Here is an 18,672-nt window from a genome sequence, read left to right on the forward strand (position 1 = left end):
TACCTGGGATGCAGGGCTGGTTCAATATCTATAAAACAATCAATGTGATACATCACATCAATAAAAAAGGACAAGAACCATTCGATCCTCTCAATAGATGCAGAGAAAGCATTTGACAAAATACAGCATCCTTTCTTGACAAAAGCCCTCAAGAAAGTAGGGACAGAAGGAGCATACCTCAAGATCATAAAGGCCATATTATGAACGATCCAATGCTAATATCATCCTCAATGGGGAAAAACTGAGAGCTTTCCCCCTAAGGTCAGAAACACGACAGGTATGTCCACTCTCACCACTGTTATTCAACATGCTATTGGAAATCCTAGCCTCAGCAATAAGACAACACAAAGAAATAAAAGGCATCCAAATCGGCAAGGAGGAAGTCAAACTTTCACTCTTTGCAGACAACATGATACTCTATATGGGAAACAAGAGTCCACCAAAAAACTTCTAGAACTGATCTATGATTTCAGCAAAGTCTCAGTATATAAAATCAATGCACAGAAATTGGTTGCATTCCTATACACCAATAATGAAGCAACAGAAAGAGAAATCAAGGAATTGACACCATTTACAATTGCACCCAAACCCATAAATACCTAGGAATAAACCTAACCAAAAGAGGTGAAAAATCTATATACACTGAAAACTATAGAAAGCTTATGAAAGAAATTGAAGAAGACACAAAAAATGGAAAAATATTCCATGCTCCTGGATAGGAAGAACAAATATTGTTAAGAGGTCAATACTACCCAAAGCAATCTACGTATCCAATGCAATCCCTATCAAAATAACACCGGCATTCTTCACAGAGGTAGAACAAGCAACCCTAAAATGTGTATGGAACCAGAAAAAGACCCGAAATAGTCAACGCAATCCTGAAAACCAAAGGTGGAGGCATCACAATCACAGACATTGAGCTGTATTACAAAGCTGTAATCATCAAGACAGTATGGTATTGGCACAAAAACAGACCATAGATCAATGGAACAGAATAGAGAACCCAGAAATAGACCCACAAATGTATGGCCAACTCATCTTTGACAAAGAAGGAAAGAATATCCAATGGAATCAAGAGTCTCTTCAGCAAGTGGTGCTGGGGAAACTGGACAACGACATGCAAAAGAATGAGCCTGGACCACTTTCTTACACGATACACAAAAATAAACTCAAAATGGATGAAAGACCTCAATGTAAGACAGGAAGCCATCAAAATCCTCAAGGATAAAGCAGGCAAACACCTCTTTGATCTTGGCCGCAGCAACTTCTTACTCAACACGTCTCTGGAGGCAAGGGAAACAAAAGCAAAAATGAACTATTGGGACCTCATTAAAATAAAAAGCTTCTGCACAGCGAAGGAAACAATCAGCAAAACTAAAAGGCAACCAACAGAATGGGAGAAGATATTTGCAAATGACATATCAGATAAAGGGTTAGTATCCAAAATCTATAACAAACTTCTCAAACTCAACACCCAAAAAACAAACAATCCAGTGAAGAAATGGGCATAAGACATGAATTGACACTTCTCCAAAGAAGACATCCAGATGGCCAACTGCACATGAAAAAATGCTCAACATCACTCATCATAAGGGAAATAAAAATTAAAGCTACAATGAGATACCACCTCATACCAGTCAGAATGGATAAAATTAACAACTCAGGCAACAACAGATGTTGGTGAGGATACAGAGAAAGAGGATCTCTTTTGCACTGCTGGTAGGAAAGCAAACTGGTGCAGCCACTTTGGAAAACAGTATGGAGGTTTCTCAAAAAATTAAAAATAGAACTACCCTATGACCCAGCAACTGTGCTATTAGGTATTTATCCAAAGGATACAGGTGTGTTTATAGCAATGTTTGTTTTATAAACCAATGTTTATAGCAGCACTATTGATAATAGCCAAAGTATGGAAGGAACCCAAATGTCCATCAATGGATGAATAGACAAATAAGATGTAGTGTGTGTGTGTATATATATATATATATATATATATATACATGTACATACATACATACATTGGAGTATTACTCGGCAATCAAAAGAATGAAATCTTGCCATTTGTAACTATGTGGATGGAACTAGAGTGTATTATGTTGTTAAATTAGTCAGAGAAAGAAAAATATCATATGATTTCATTCATATGAGGACTTTAAGATACAAAACAGATGAACATAAGGGAAGGGAAGTAAAAATAATATAAAAACAAGGAGGGGGAGCAAAACATAAGAGACTCTTAAATACAAAGAATAAACTGAGGGCTGCTGGAGGGGTTGTAGGTGGGGGGATGGGCTAAATGGGTAAGGGGAATTAAGGAAGACACTTGTTGGGATGAACACTGGGTGTGATACAGATAGGGGTGAGCACTGGGTGTGAGCACAAAGGGGATGAATCACTGGAATCTACTTTTGAAATCATTATTGCACTATATGCTAACTTGGATGTAAACAAACAAACAAACAAATAAATAAATAAATAAAATTATTAAAAAAATAAATAAAGGTCACATTCCTGGGTGGGGGGAAGAAAGAAACAAAACAGATGAACATATGGGAAGGGGAGAAAAAAGAGAAGAGAGGGAAACAACCACAAGACACTCTTAATGATAGAGAATAAACTATGGGTTGATGGAGGGAGGTCAGTGGGAGATGGGCTAGATGGATGATGGATACTAAGGAAGGTATTTGTGATGAGCACTAGGTGTTGTATGTAAGTGGTGAATCACTGAATTCTACTCCTGAAACCAATATTGCACTGTATGTTAACTAAAATTAAAAACAAAACAAAACAAAACAAAAAACTTCACTGAAGAATTCTTAACTGAATACAGATATGTATTATTTACATATAAATAGTATACTTATATAGTACATATTACATATAAAATTTATATTATAAATTTTTGTAAATTATGGGGCATCTAGGTGACTCAGTTGGTTGAGCATCCGACTTAAGCTCAGGTCATGATCTTGCCGTTCTGGACTTAGAGCCCCGCATCGGGCTCTGTGCTGACAGCTCAGGGCCCGAAGCCTGTTTCAGATTCTGTTTCTCCCTCTCTCTCTGCTCCTCCCCCACCTGCACTCTGTCTTTATCTCAAAAGTAAACATTAAAAAAAATTTTTAGTAAAAATTTTTTATAAATTATGTATTTCTATAAACTTTCAGAGAGCAAATAAACCCTCACCCAAGTAAAACATAAGCAATATAGTCTCAAAGTCAGATCAGAGTTTTTCAAGCCAATGAAAAACTTGGAGTTTGACAAGCCAATTTTAAAATTCAAATAGAAAAATAAGTGCATAAAAAGGCCAACATTTTTCTTTTTTTAAAGTGTAAAAGGAGAGGGGTGCCTGGTTGACTCAGTCGGTTAAGCATCCAACTCTTGATTTGGGCTCAGATCATGATCTCTTGTCGCGGGATCAAGCCCCATGTTAGGCTCCACATTGACAGCATGGAGCCTGCTTAGGATTCTCTCTCCCTCTCTCTCTCTGCCACTCTCTCCCCACCTCAATAAAATAAAATAAACATTTTAAAAAATTAAAAAGGATTCTCTCTGCCCCTCCACCACTCACACGTGTGTGTGCTCTCTCTCAAACTAAATAAATAAACATTAAAAAAAAGAATAAAGGAAGAATTACTTTCAAAGTATAAAAATATTTTTATTTTATAAAGCTAGCTATCAAAATAGTTTGGAATTGGCTTTGAAAATTATCAATACTCAATTTCAGAATAAAGTCCAGAAACAACACTGTATATGCGGGAACCCAGGGATTGATAGAGGAGGCTCCACAAATCAATGGAGAAAAGGTGGTATATTCAATAAAAAACACTGGCAAAATGGGCTGTTTATTTGAAAAAATAAATTTAGATCCATACCTCATACCATTCATGAAGTAAATTACAGATTAAATAAAGGAGTATTACAAAAAAGTACGTGGGACTTTGGAAGACCTTTTAAGATCAGACACACTAAACAAAAGCTCTAAAAAAAATCAATAAATTTGGATCATAATTTTTAAATTCTGCATTTCAAAAGGCACATTATAAAAGTTAAGACACAAGACAAAAAATATACATAGCATATTAGGTTGAACTGTGTAAAACTGTGATCTCATGTGGTTCAACCTGGTAATAAGAGCCACCTCTCGATTTTCCCCTTGCCCCTCTCCATGCTCTTTCCCCTCCCAGCTGACTATGGTGAGATCCAGCAGGGCGACCTTAGATGGCCTCATACTGAAGACAGCTGAATCTCTGCCGCGTGCATCTCTGAACAACTGCATGGAACTGAGCCGCTAATGACCTGGAATAAACTCCTAATCTCTGCGCCACTATATTTTTGGAGTTTAGTTATTATCACAGCTTAACTAGCCCTAATTATCACAAATAAATGTAAATTAAAATAAAAATAAAGAACTCCTACAATCCAAAAGACAAAGACCAACAACCCAATAGAAAAATAAGCAAAGGATACAAACAGGGAATTCCTAGAAGAGGGAATACAAAGTCTTAAAGAGTTAGGAAAAGATGCTCAACCTAGTTAGTAACCAGGAAAATAAAACAAAGGGGAGGAAATTCCCGAAGAAAAATTTGAGGACATTTCCCAGAACTGAAAATCAAGTTGTTTTTTTTTTTTAATTTTTTTTTTATTGAAAGTGCTCACCAATGCCTAACATACGGAAAAGACAGAGCAAACAAACTGGGTACAAAATAGATGACACAGTCACTTGGGATAACTGGGGAGAGGGACTTTTACAAAAGTATTGTCAGGGTAAAGGAGAGCAGCTAGGCATGATAAAGCATCTCCCACTGGCAACCACAGAAAGCTATCACCGTTCCTACTTCCTACCTACTTCCTACCTACTTCCTATGTGAGAAGGGCAAGGGGGGTGGAGTAGTTACTGGAACTTGGAAAGATCGGAGGCTTTGGGAAAGGCCTAGCTGTCACTGCCAACTCATGATACCACAAAGAGGCCACTGGAGGAATAAAGGCTCTGCCCTCTGATCTCCTGCTGATGCCACTCACTGGTTACACCTAACCAGAAGCCAGGGGGGCAAGGTAATACATTGATGCAGTCCACAAAGGCCGGCTTCTTGCGGCTGAGAACAGGATGGAAAAGGGCAGAGAGTATATTTGCATCCTCAAACCAAGAATATCCATCAAATCTATCAAGAAGCATAATTGTGAAATTTCCTAACAGCCGGGATAAAGAAAGGATCCTGTAAGTTTGCAGAGACAAAGAACTGGGAATCAGAAAGGTATTGGACTCTCTAAAGCAAACACTGAAAGCTAGAAGATGATGAGCAAGCCTTTAAAATTCTGAGGGAAAATCAATAAACCCCTACACAAGGTATCAAATGAGCACTGACAGTAGGATAAAGACATTTTAAGAAAAACCAAGTCTTAAAAGATGTCCCTCTCACATGCCCTTTCCCAAGAACAGAGCTAAAGCTCTTACAACTCTTGGGGGTGGGCACCATTCATACAGTATAACATTTAAATGGCATGCCAGAAGCACAGCTATCTGATAAATGATGTCTTCAAGCATGGGACAACACAGTAGTCCTGCTTAGGAACTGGAAGATGTACATCAAGAAATGGGGCTCTGGAAAGAGGGGCTCCAACTCAGGAGGCAGGTGAGAGGATTTCCCAGGAGAATGGACGAGATGAGTCCCTAGGATACATGTTCCCTAGACCATTTGCCTGGTGTAGGGAGCAAGGTGCTTATATTGGAGCTGGAAGATGGAAAGGCAGGTCATAAAAACAAACAAACAAACAAACAAACAGACAAACAAATAAACCAAAGCATGACAGCTTGATTACCTCAGGTATTTGTATTGGGAAGAGTTTTTAGCATTTTGAGAGAGTCTGAATAGGTAATAGGTATATAGAAAGGCTTATACTAAAACAAAAGCAATTGTGAATTCCAGGAAAAATCTAATTATAAAATGGAAATGTAATCATAACATGCCATGTGGCTCAGCTCTGAAGAACTTTTACGTAGCTATAATAGTGTGTGTACGGAGTATGGATTTATGTGTATGTTGTACTGATAAGGGATGTAAAAGAACCTAAATACTCCTCTTCCGTGCCAGGAAGCCCACCATTAATGTCAAAATAGAAATATCAAGAAATAGCAGTATTAAAAAGACTATTTGGAAAGAGAGAGGTAAATATCCAAACAAAAAAGCTGAAAGAATTGAAAACATGTACCTCGGGAATACAGGAATCCTAGTGAAGACAACTAGGGCAGGTGTTGCTTTAAAGACATTATTTTTAGTTATATAACTCATTATTTAATTTTTAAAAGTGTAAACAAATAAGTTTGATAAAAATAAGTATTAAAAAAAAAAACAAATAAGACCCAGTGTTTCAGGAAGACGGGGAAGAAAACCACTGTTTATATTTAGTGTTGTATGGTAAAAATCCCACCATGTTAAAAGCATCTCAGAAAACTGAGCTTACTGGCAGAGGAAAAAATGGGTAGAGCTCCTCATGCTGTGTTGGATGAAATAGTAGAAAGTAATTTTAGACAGAGGGCCGATGTATTAGTATATGAAATCACAACACTTACGGTTTTAGCAAGTGCTTTGATTCCTGTTTTTATCTCTTTCCTTTTCTTGGAAAACAGTTTAACCTCCTTTTTGATGGCCTGAAATGGAACAAGTATATCTCTTAGATAAGCAAGAGAAATGATAGTTATATGACAGATAGGTAGATGCATACATACATAGGTACATAGATACATAGATAGCACTTCTCTAGAAATAAACAAAAAATAAAGACTAATGATACAACATGTACATGAAATAACACCACTGCAATGCCTTGCTTAAGTCAACTGCTACTACGTAAGTGGCCATCGAAGTAACTTGCAACTGATGTCATTTATAAGGCCATCGGAAAGAATAAGTAGTAAAAAAATTAAATAGAGAATAGTTGACAAAGGAAACCAGTCTGCTATTTTATGGGGAACTTGAATGGGACTAATAAGCTAAATCCAGGCGCAAGCTACTACCTTTGTCACCTTCCTGCACATCTGAAGCTACCAAGTCCTTTCTCCTGTTTCTGGACCACCCTTTTTCTTTAAATCAACTTTGCAGTGTCCCTCAACATTCACTCCAACACGAGGTATCTGATTATTCTTCAGTTTGGCTTCCCTAGACATTTTGATTCTGTTCCACATTGCTTTAAGAACACTTCTTAAAGCTCAAAATAACCTCATCTAAAAGATTAGGCTAGTTTAGGGTGTTTGCTTTCAGGAAAGTTACACTTGTATGGTGCAATGCTCTGCCTGGTAGTACCTACTAAGCATCTACTACTATCTACTAGTATCTACTAATATCTACTTCCTAACTTTCCAGCGGGTTTTCATAGGAAGCTAGTCTATTTGGCACATTATTTCAAACCTCTTCCATGTTTTATAAATACCTCTTGGCTTTTTTGTTGTATCCAGGGAATTTCCTTTGAATTATCAACTTGGGTTAATTCCTCTTGTGATGAATCAATGCTCAACTTCGTATCTTCATTTATCTTAGAAGAAGACAGATATTTCTTAAAATTAACATTCTTCTTCTCCCACCCTACTTCATATGATTGCTTTGGATCCCTCTGCACTTATTGCATTTTTTTTAAAGAATACCAAAAAATTTTCCTGCCCGAGATGTAATGTTTTATTAATTTAATTCCTACCAATCTGTCCTTACAATAGCCACACTTTTCACTGAGAAAGCAGAAATGATCAGACAAGTCACACATTCACCACATCCCTCTTTGCCTCCTTCCTATAATTGTAGATCACATGCTCTGCCTATCACGCCCTGCCCAGCCATTTGTACTTAGGATCTCAATCTTTTCCTCCTTCTTTACACTTATGAGGTCTTTACACTTAAAAAAAAATCCCACTGAGGGGCGCCTGGGTGGCTCAGCTGGTTAAGCGTCTGACTTCGACTCAGGTCATGATCTCATGGCCTGTGGGTTCAAGCTCTATATTGGACTCTGTGCTGACAGCTCAGAGCCTGGAGACTGCTTCAGATTCTGTGTCTCTCTCTGCTCCTCCCCCACTTGCACTCTGTCTCTCTCTCTCTCTCTCTCTCTCTCTCTCTCTCTCTCAAAAATAAATAAACATTAAATTAAAAAAAAATTCCATTGCCCTTCTGCACGATCCATTTCTCCTTTTTACTAAATCTTTCCCAACAAATCTTTCCCAAACACACTTTAATATATCTTGTCCTAGGAAAGCTATTATCCATGGACTACCACATTCCTCTTTAGGTACCACCCCTTTCTCTGCTCCCTTTTGCAATAGAGTCTCTAGAAAGATTTTGCCATGTTACATTCTCCTGGCTCTACTAGATAGAACCTCACTGGCTGCCACTTCTTTGCATCCCTGAACTCTTCTCCTGGATCTGTAGAAGTTGCTCTATCCTGGTCTCCTTCTGTTGCTCACCATCCCCCCTTCCATAGTAACCTTACCTATTTTTATGGCTTTAAACTCTTTGCATTTGCCCTTGACTCTCAAATCAACATCTTCAATCCTGGCCTCTCCCCAGAACTCAAAGTTCATCTATCCAACAGTCTACCTAGTATCTCCTCTTGAATGCCCAGCAGGCTTGAATTCTCAAGCTCGGCATGGGTAACCGATTTTGGAATACCTTCTTTCTCCCCACAGCAGCTCTCCTCTCCAACTTCCTCATCACTGTGAATGGTACCATATTCTACAAAGTTGTTTAAGTAAAAAACCTAGGAGTCATCCTAGAGTCCTTTCTCTTCCTGCCCCTCTATGTCCAATCTCTCAGTGAGTTCTGTCAACTTTACCCCCAAATGTAACTGGAATCTATCACTTCCTCTCCATAACATTCCTCCTCCTCCATTGTTACCTAGACCTTTACCATAGCCTAATAAATCTCCCTGTTTCCATTCTTGTCCTGTACAGGAACCATTCTCCACATAGTGGCAAGTAATCATTTTTTAAAAATGTAAATAAGATCTTGTAAATCCTCTGCTCACAACTCTTTAATAGGTTCTCATTACACGTAACATAAAATCCAAATTCCACCTGGCTTACAAAGCCCTACGTTACCTGGTCTTTTTTTATTTCTACAATCTCGTCTCCTTCCATTCTCTCCCTTGTTCACTTCAATTGCACAAACCTTTTTTTAAGGCCTCAAACATGCTGAGGTCTTTCCCCTTCTGCCCTATTCTTGCCCTCCTGACCCCACCTTTGTACCCTCTTTTAATTCAGATCTCAGCTTACGTGTCTGCTCCTTAGAGAGGTTACTCCAGCCAAATACTAGCATTTTTATCCACTAAATAGGTCTTGTTACTATCTAATATTTTCTTATTTGAGTACTTATCTCTCCCTGCTCACATCCAACTCTTAATTAGAATGTAAACTCCATGAATACAGAAAATGTTACTGTCTTGTTCATACTTATATCCCCCACAGCCTGGCACTTTGTAGGCACTCCATAAATATTTAAGTGATTGAATGGAAGAATGTTGTTCTCTGGCTAGACACTTCCAGAATAAAGTATGTAACATAAAAGTAAAGAGAGACTGGTTTGATCAAGCACCAGAATTAGGGGTAAGATTTGTTTCACAGGAAAGCCCAGATCTCGTATTATGGTTTAAATAAAATCTGAGATGTAATATTTGCTTTGAGAATATTGCTTTGAGAAAGGCTGAATATTTTGTCTCAGATGTAGCTAATGGTCTTTCTGAAAATCATGGGGTACTTGGATAAAGGGAAATATTATTGAATATCTGCTGAAGGAAAACCACAAACTGAAAACTGATATCTGATTTAGAAAGGAAGAGAGAGTGGGTGGGTAGAAGGCACAGAAGGAAGGGGAGAAAGAGGGAGAGAGAAAGGAAAGGAAGGGGGGAGGGAGGGAGGAAAGAAGGACAAACACTGTATTGGAACTCAACTGTGTGTTCAGATGTTGATCCCAAATTCAAGGACTCTCTTTTTAATATACTTAAATAATCATTCTCCTCATCCATGGTGTTGCTCAGGGAAATTAAAAGTTTCTGGCAATATTCAAGAATTTCACTGGCTAAGTTTCCTCCAAACCGCCTATAATAATAATAATAAAAAAGAAAGTAAACTGGCTACAAAATCACAGTTTTAAAAAGTTACATTCAGCAGCATTATTTCCAGATACCTCATCATTTCTACACAAAGAAATATGGCGGCCAATTCTTCACAGTGCCCTGCAGTTATTAGGGCTCTACTTAGAGGAGAGCACCTTCATGTGCTCCAGGACATGACAAAGCTTCTTGACCTCTCTGAGGTGACCTCTCCTCACACTGTCCATGTACCCTTACCCTACATACCCTCTGCACCCACCCACCTTGGCCACTGCACAGAAGAGCCACTGCTCCAGTGGAGCCTTAGAATGTACTAGGCATTCCGCTGCCTCATGTACATAATTACATTGTCCTATTTAGTCCTCATAGCGCCCACCTGTCATTGAGGAAAGCATTACTTCCACTCAGTATATCAGGGCATCTCAACTTTAGGCATATCAGCATCGCCTGGATGAGAGTTTGTTAAAAACAGATGATTCCATTTCAGAGGTATGACTCAGAAAGTCTGGGGGAGGACCAAATATAAGCATTTCTAACAAACTTACAGTTGCTGCAGACCCCACCTTGAGTAACAATGTTGCAGACAATTTAGAGAGGGTGTTATTATGTGTCTGAGGCCAAAGTTAGTAAGTCCTGGACCAAGGTTTCCAACTCAACTTTGAGTCAGAGGTCCACGTGGTTACCCATGAATGGAAATGCCCTTACTTCTATCAAGAGGTCTCCAGCACTTGTTTGCTGTTGCCTGAAATGCTGTTTGTTCACTTAGTGTAAAGGGTATATTAGGACTTACATATGAGTTACAAGTTAGTATCTTATTCAGATGCCATACATAGACTGGGCCCGATGATGCAGTGTTCAAACAAGTCTTTGAAATAAGTGACTACCAAAATTGTTATGATATAAAATCTCCATTTACCTGTATTTAACATTTATAAATATTTAACATTTTCACAATGTCATTGGGAAAAGGCCATGTTTTGCTACTATTTTAATCACAGGGGGCGCCATAAGATATTATTTTTGTGGAAATAAATTGTATATTGACTAGTGATATCCATTGACAGATCAACCAAGGCAACATATAAAGTCTAGGCTGTCACTTCCAGGTTCTCTATCCCCTGGTCATCATCTATATGCTTGAGTAGTATTTTATTTAGAACTTTAATTTTAATCTAAGCAAAGTTCAAATTAATATTGTCTAAACTAAGTCTAACTAGAGAACTATATCTACATGTGTGTAAACACACATACATATCTATGTCAGGTTTTTAAGGGATGAATAGGAGTTTTTAAAATTATCTACTCTTGAGGATTATCCCCATTCCTTGTACTCCTCCAACGGGTGTTGTGAATGGGAGGACCGATCATCTCATATGTACTAACTATGTCTTGTTATTTTTTGTGTTTTGATGCTTTGACATGTGGGGCTTTGCCCCTTCAGTACTAGCCAGTTGCTACAGATAGGAAACCACTCACCCTGGAGCCACCTTTAAAATGCAAACAAACCAATCCAGAACCCACACCTCCAACTCAGGGCTACTATTTCCCTGCCCTAATCACCTCTGGGCCAAGTACCAGAAAACCAGGGCCAGCCACCAGGCCCCAGAAGCTGCTAAAATTATCCACACTAGCCAAACTGGTCTGCCCTTCCCCATGGAAACCAAAATAGGTTTGGTTTGTTGCCCATGTTTCCTTTGTTCCCTCTGCCTCCTGACCCACCCAGGGGCTTCCCCATGTGGCCCCACCACAGAGTTGGCAAACCTCCTCCTCTTGGGATCTGTGGGTATAATAATCTTTCCAATGGCAGTTGTCTCCTGTTATGGTGGCCTTGCTACACATAAATAATAACAAAATATTTATTTTCAACACTATACCATATGAAGTTGCTTTTAGATACTGTACATACCTCCATCTGAGGTAAACAAGGGTGCCATCATTTCTCCCATTCACTAGAATGTTTTTTCCATCCATTGAAATTCTCACTGATTGAATCCCATGCCCCTGGTGAGAATGACTCCGACTTCGAGCAAACGTTTCCTCAATAGTTTTAGGAACAAAGTGCAAAAATTACAAATGCAATTCCACCACGTAGTTTTTCTAAGGGGGTCACATGCACTTTCGCTCATGAGTAAATCTGTTTCTATTTGTTAACAGCGTTTTATTTGGCATGGAAGTAGCCTGTTGGTAATACATAGTACTGAAAATCCCTGGTTCAAAACCCGTTCACCAATACTGATTTATTTTTCTCATTTGTGTGGAATGGAAGGAGAGGGATTGTTATCACCAATTTCCAACAGGAAAACCAGACACACAGAAGCAAATTGCTGAAAGCTACAAAGTTAGGGGAGGGGACTTGAGCAAGCAGAAATGGCATTCAGGTGCCTTCAAGAGTCAGGTAGGTTTCATTTACGTGTGCTGAGTGGTTGAGGGAGGGTAAGAGGCACTGTGAAGAGTGGAGGGTGACCTGCCCCACATGGAGGAGGCTAAACCAGTTCAAGTAGAACCCAAACAAAACACAGCACTGATTTGGTGCAGAGGGCAACAGTTTAAGCTCCTTGACTGAAAACTGGGATTTATGTGTCATGCTGGTTCTCAGCCATGATTTTTTTAAAGAAAATTTTAACTGTTTGAATATATGTTTTATATATTTATATAATTATATTTTATATATTTAAAGAAAATTTTAACTGTTTGAATAGGCAATATACATATGCTGAGTGGTATAAAAACTGGGATTTATGTGTCACGCTGGTTCTCAACCATGATTTTTTTAAAGAAAATTTTAACTGTTTAATAGGCAATATATTCAAAGGTTTCAAAATTGAAAAACAATGCTGTGAAATCTGCTTTCTGTCTCCATTCCCCAACCACCACTTCCCAAAGCCAATCAGTGTAATTAATACCTTTAATATCCTTTCAGATGTCTTTTAGAACATATGAGCAAATTTTTATGCAATCGTAATTTTTAACATAAACTGGAGCATAGTACATTATATCATGCACCTTGCTTTTCCTTCGTGACCATAGATCTTGAGGTTCCTTCCACATTGTGGCGTAAAGATTTTCTCACTCTGCATAATATTTCACGTTTTCCTTATGTATCGTTTATACACCATGATTTATCCAGTCCTCTGTTGATTGTTATTAGGTTGCTTTTACACACAGTGCTGCCGTGAATAACTTCATGTGTGAGGTGCTTTGCACAGAATCACCCAGAAGAACTTTGATGTCTTGCCATGTCATGCCACCATCAACTATAGCATGTTAAAAATCACCTGAGGGACATGTGGGTGGCCCCGTTGGTTAAGCATGTGACTCTTGATTTCAGCTCAGGTCATGATCTCACGGTTTGTGATTGGAGTCCTGCGTCAGGCTCTGTGCTCTGACAGTGTGGAGCCTGCTTGGGATTCTCTCTCTACCCCTCCCCTGCACGTGTACTCTCTCTCTCTCTCTCAAAAGTAATAAATAAATTTTAAATCACTCGAATAAGAGACAATATAGCAAAGTTTGCAAATTGGCCACTTCAACATAATCTCTAAAGGATTCAAAACTTTCCCTGTACAATAATAGTATCACTTTTGTCCAGTTGCATTCCAAATATGCTTTCTTACACAGATGAACGAGAAGAGCAGGATGTGCACACCAGGGCCTAGTTTAGCTGTGGACCCGCAGGACTGTGACATGTAGGTGGCTGCAAGGCTTCAGGTGTGTGGGGTGGAACCCTGGGTAAGAATCACTGACCTCATCGAAGTAGACTGACAACCAGGACAACGTGGTCTCAAAACCTAGGAGAGGACCCTGCATGTTTTTGGAAGAAGAAACTATTTTCACTTTCCCAATGGAAATCAGAAAATGGCAGCAGTATTGGTAATGTTGAGGTTGGTCTGCAAGGGATGAGGGAGAAGTCTCCCTTCTGCTCTCTCGGGATCACTTGAAGAGTTGGGTGGGGGGCAGCAGCAACCAGCCCAGAGTCACTCCAGGCCAGGGAGATAGGGGTAATAATCCCTAGGTTTCCATGGCAATTCACTATTTCCAAAGCATTTTTGCATATACCCTCTCACCAGCTCTCATCAGAATCACAGAGGATGAGGGCATGGAAGGGTTCCCTAATTTTACAGATGAGCATCTGAAGCTCAGTGAAGGTCAGTGAGTCTCCTGGACACACAACTAAGTGGTGACAGAGCTGGGCAGCAGCTCATCTACAGTGTCCAGGTCCCATGCTCATTTTGTGCAGGTCTCAGTCTACTGGTTGGTGTTTCCTCCCCTGGAGACTCAAACCCTCAGCATATAAAAACACCAGTAAAATGTTAAAGCCAGTACTACAACCAGTGGTGAATAAGTTATGAGTTAATTGACCTAAGAAAGAAGTTCAATTCCTTCCCTGAGGGCTTTTGTTCCTTATATGAGATCAAGATAAACATCCCCAAGATTTAAAAAAAAAAAAAAAAAAAAGATTGTTTACCAAAGTGTGAACATCTCGGATACACAGAATTCCACCTTTAGCTATTGTTGTGAGCCACAATCCATGCGGAGACAGAGAGAGCATGCCAGGTCCGTAGTGCTTGCTTTGCACCTTTCGGTATGGCTTAAGAATGCAAATACCGCTATGTTCCTGCCAATCAAAGAACATGATTCCGTTATAGAAAAGAGCAGGAGAGTGGTGCCTAAGGGTTTGCAGTTGTGCATATACGGTCAGATTCAAATCTGCAAATGCTGTCCATGGAAGTGAACTGATACACCACTTTTCTTGCACCACATTTTCATCTGTTTGTAAATTAACATTTGTTCTAACCAACTAAGAAAAGTCGTGATGCGTTAGCTGCAATTAAAGATCCCAGCCTACACTGACAATATTTCTTTTTTACTGATCCTTTTCACACACACCCATGCTCAAGACAATTAAATGAATCAGTATTCTCTCACGTACTCCCACCTCCAAGCCCCTACACATGCTGTGACTTTTGTCTGGAATGCCCTTGTCCACCCCATTCCCACCAGTCCTGTCCCCTCCCTACCTCAACAACCTCCACCTCCTGCCAAAATTGTACACAATATTTCTCTGTGTCTAAATATGACCTATTCTTCAAAGGCCACTTCAGATATTACTTCCGTGATGTCTCATACCTTGCTGACAGTGGCTTCCCTGGGAGAGGAGGGTTTAGAGAGTAAGCGTGCTAGATAATCTGGGCCAGTGAGTGTACCAGGAGTGATACGATAGAGAGAGGTTTGAAAAGAGTGTGATACAAGGATGGCAAAACAGTTTATCTATTTTGTGCAATTTTGCTTATGGCTTAGGTGCAAAGTTCCATGGAAAACCATAGGCCCTGGAGCCCCCCGACACCTGTGGAGTACATGCTCTAATGCTACACTGTTTTTAAACACACGAAGTCAACAGAGTTACCTGCATGTTTATGTGATGAGTAGGATGTGTGCAGCACAAGTATGAGGTTGCTCAAATGTATTTATGATGGATTAACAAATAATGCTCATAATGTATCTGATTCGAGAAAATTATGTTAGTGTAATAAAGCCATTTGTTAACTGAACTATAATGTTAAAGCATGGATCGTGTGTAATTAACACAATGTGTCAATCATGATCGCTAAGACAAATAATAGCACGCTTAAGTTTTGGCATACTTTTTCAGGAAGACGGTAGCTGCAGATGTATGGCACTTGGTTACAGAAGCCATATACTTGGTGACTCTGATAGTCCAACACGGCAGAGGACAGGGTATGTTCTATCTCATACAGGAACTTAGCAATGAGTTCATCTCTCAGCCTCCCTCTTTCATCAGCAAAGCTTGTAGAAACTGTAAGATGTGAGGAAGAAAGGAGATCATTTGCACCATACAGTGATTTTATTTTTTAATCATTATGAATAACTATGAAAAACAAAATAAAAAATTCAAATGCTCAATTAATGTTGCAGAGGCTATTAGGAGACAAAAAATGATTTAAAACAACACAAATCCACTAGAACTACTCGAGTATTAAGTGACTGATAGTAAAATATCTTTTATAAGGCCTTGGTTAATTTAATCAATTAGGTAGAGACATATTAAAAGATACTCATGATGGTCTAGAGAGTCTTAATTAAGACACAAGAGTACTTTGAGGTTTTCAGCTCTCTCAGACTCTGTAATTATGTATTTACAAAATAGCTACCCAGATATATTTGTTATCTAAAACAAAGAGTGTCTATTTCATCAGGCTTCTTTATCCAAAAAGCTTTCTTTATAATTTCATCAGTGAAAGCTACTACACAGTAAGCTATCTGAATTTAACTATGTATATTTAAAGCTACAGAACAAGAGGTATCACAAAATGACATATCGATCTGACAAAAGCACCAGTTGATCCTGATCTTCTTCTCCGGGAAGAAGATACATTCGTATGAATGACAAGGACTTGAGGAAAGTCCACACTTCACATCATTTAGCAGGCACATCAGTTTCACTTTGTAAGATGTATAAAAGATGGCCATTTTACCTCTTTACATGTTAAGAGGGAAAAAATGCAATCATTAGAGAAAAGAAAGGAAGAAAGAGTGGGGAGGGAGAAAGGGAGGGAGGAAGAAAAGGGAGGAAGAAAAGGAAGGAAGGAAGGAAGGAAGGAAGGAAGGAAGGAAGGAAGGAAGGAAAGAAGGAAGGAAGGAAAGAAGGAAGGAAGGAAGGGAGGGAGGGAGGGAGGGAGGAAGGAAGGAAGGAAGGGAGGGAGGGAGGGAGGGAGGGAGGAAGGAAGGAAGGAAGGAAGGAAGGAAGGAAGGAAGGAAGGAAGGATAGAAGGAAGGGAGGCGAGCAAACAAGCTAAGCGACTACTCATCTGGGTTGCTTGATTTTACTTTACCTTGTGGCAGTGTTGTAGGCAGAGTAAATATTTCCAATCTGCTTCTTCCTGTTTCCGGAAGTGGCGAAAGCACCATCACTTCTACTATGTCTGTTTCCAAAAGAGACACTGTGGATATTTGTAAAATGTCTTTGCCCACCTCTGAAAGCAAACAGAAATCATCATAAGTCATCATTCATAAGTTTAAAGAATCTTTTATCATCCCAAGTAAGGTATCACATTATAGGACTGCCTTCAGTAAGCCTTTAGATTTCAATTTATTTATTGCATTTTTAAAGTGGCCTTTATTTTTCTTTAAGTTAATTTATTTTGAAAGAGAGGGAGAGAAAGAGAGTGTGCACAAGCCGGGGAGGGGGGCAGAGAGAGAGGCAGAGAGAGAGAATCCACAGCAAGCTTCGAGTGTATACCTAAAGTGATCTTTAAACATAAGTGATGGGGGGTGGTGCTTGGGTGGCTCAGTCAGTAAGGGTCCCACTCTTGATTTTGGCTCAGGTCATGATCTCAGAGTTTGTGGGATCAAGCCCCATGTTGGGCTCTGTGCTCAGAGCCTGTTGTAGATTTTCTCTCTCTCCCTCTCTCTCTCTGCCCCTCCTCTGCTCATGCTCTCTCTCTCTCTCTCTCTCTCAAAATAAATAAATAAACTTAAAAACTATACAGAAGTGATGGGGACATTTTTGATGAACGATGAGGGATTCTCATGACTGGATATCTGGGTTGATAGATTCAAGCCAGCTCAGTTGGGCTGAGCTTCCTTCCCTGTCAGGGAAGCCTCTGGAGTTTGCCATGTACACCCCACTCAGCAGCATCTGCTTGCTCTGGCCCCTTCATTGTCCACTGTGGCCTGTTTGCCCACTCTTGGTATTGGATAAACTCTAGCATCAGTGTTCTCTGAATCTGTAGTCAAGATATTGTGGGTATGGTGGAAACACCCATGACTTTATGAGTTTGCTTCTCTGGAAATCGGGCCTCTGAAAGGTGGCATGCCTGGGACACATCTTCAGTTCTTTCCAGAGTCACTACTCCCTCTTTCCACAGAACAGGGGCTGTTCTGTATGTGTCCACTTTCTCAGGCCCCCAGGATCAGCCCCTCCCCTCAGGCAGTCAGTTGGTGGTCTTTCGTCTGACAACAAAGAAGACCAAAGACATCTGATACAAAGAGGACCTTAATATTCTTTAAAAAAAAAAAGTTATGTATTTATTTTGAGAGAGAGAGAGCATGAGAGCACGAGTAGGGGAGCGGCAGAGAGAAAGGGAGAGAGAGAATCCCAAGTAGGCTCTGTGCTGTCAGCACAGAGCCCAATGTGGGGCTGGATCCACAAACTGTGAGATCATGACCTGAGTCAAAATCAAGAGTCAGATGCTTAACCGACTGAACCATCTAGGTGCCCTGACCTCAATGTTCTTATTCTGGAGATATTTTTGTATCAATAAAATGCAATCCTTTACATCTCTGATTTTGAGCCCAGGTCACCAATCTCCTACTAGACCATGTGCTTTCAGGTCCTCATTTTATTTTCTTGTGTCTTTTATTGGTTTCTTCTATTCAGCTCTCAAGACTACCCAATCTTCAGATTGCGACCTTGCTGCAGCCCTGCTTCCCCACCATAGCTGTCCAATTTTATTTTTCTGTTGCAAACTTCTTAAAACAGAAGTTGCTACTTATGGCCTTCATTTTCTGACCACCACGCCCTCCCTAACCTCTTTGTCCCTCTATTCCAAGGCAGTAGCTCTCCCAGGA

The 18,672-nt window shown here is 39.7% G+C and overlaps 1 protein-coding gene across 1 annotated transcript in view; it reads right to left on the minus strand.

Annotated features, from left to right (window-relative positions):
- Positions 1-18,672, minus strand: part of CFAP43 (cilia and flagella associated protein 43) — a 119,922-nt gene that overhangs the window by 50,923 nt on the left and 50,327 nt on the right. The window contains exons 13-19 of the mRNA XM_043597450.1: positions 16,935-17,075; positions 15,726-15,898; positions 14,549-14,698; positions 11,993-12,123; positions 9,925-10,072; positions 7,426-7,527; positions 6,569-6,646 (exon numbers count right to left, since the gene is read on the minus strand). Coding sequence (XP_043453385.1) covers positions 6,569-6,646; positions 7,426-7,527; positions 9,925-10,072; positions 11,993-12,123; positions 14,549-14,698; positions 15,726-15,898; positions 16,935-17,075 — 923 coding nt within the window. The remainder of the gene's footprint in view (positions 1-6,568; positions 6,647-7,425; positions 7,528-9,924; positions 10,073-11,992; positions 12,124-14,548; positions 14,699-15,725; positions 15,899-16,934; positions 17,076-18,672) is intronic.

This window comes from Prionailurus bengalensis, chromosome D2 (assembly GCF_016509475.1).
Source record: "Prionailurus bengalensis isolate Pbe53 chromosome D2, Fcat_Pben_1.1_paternal_pri, whole genome shotgun sequence".
Taxonomy (NCBI): domain Eukaryota; kingdom Metazoa; phylum Chordata; class Mammalia; order Carnivora; family Felidae; genus Prionailurus; species Prionailurus bengalensis.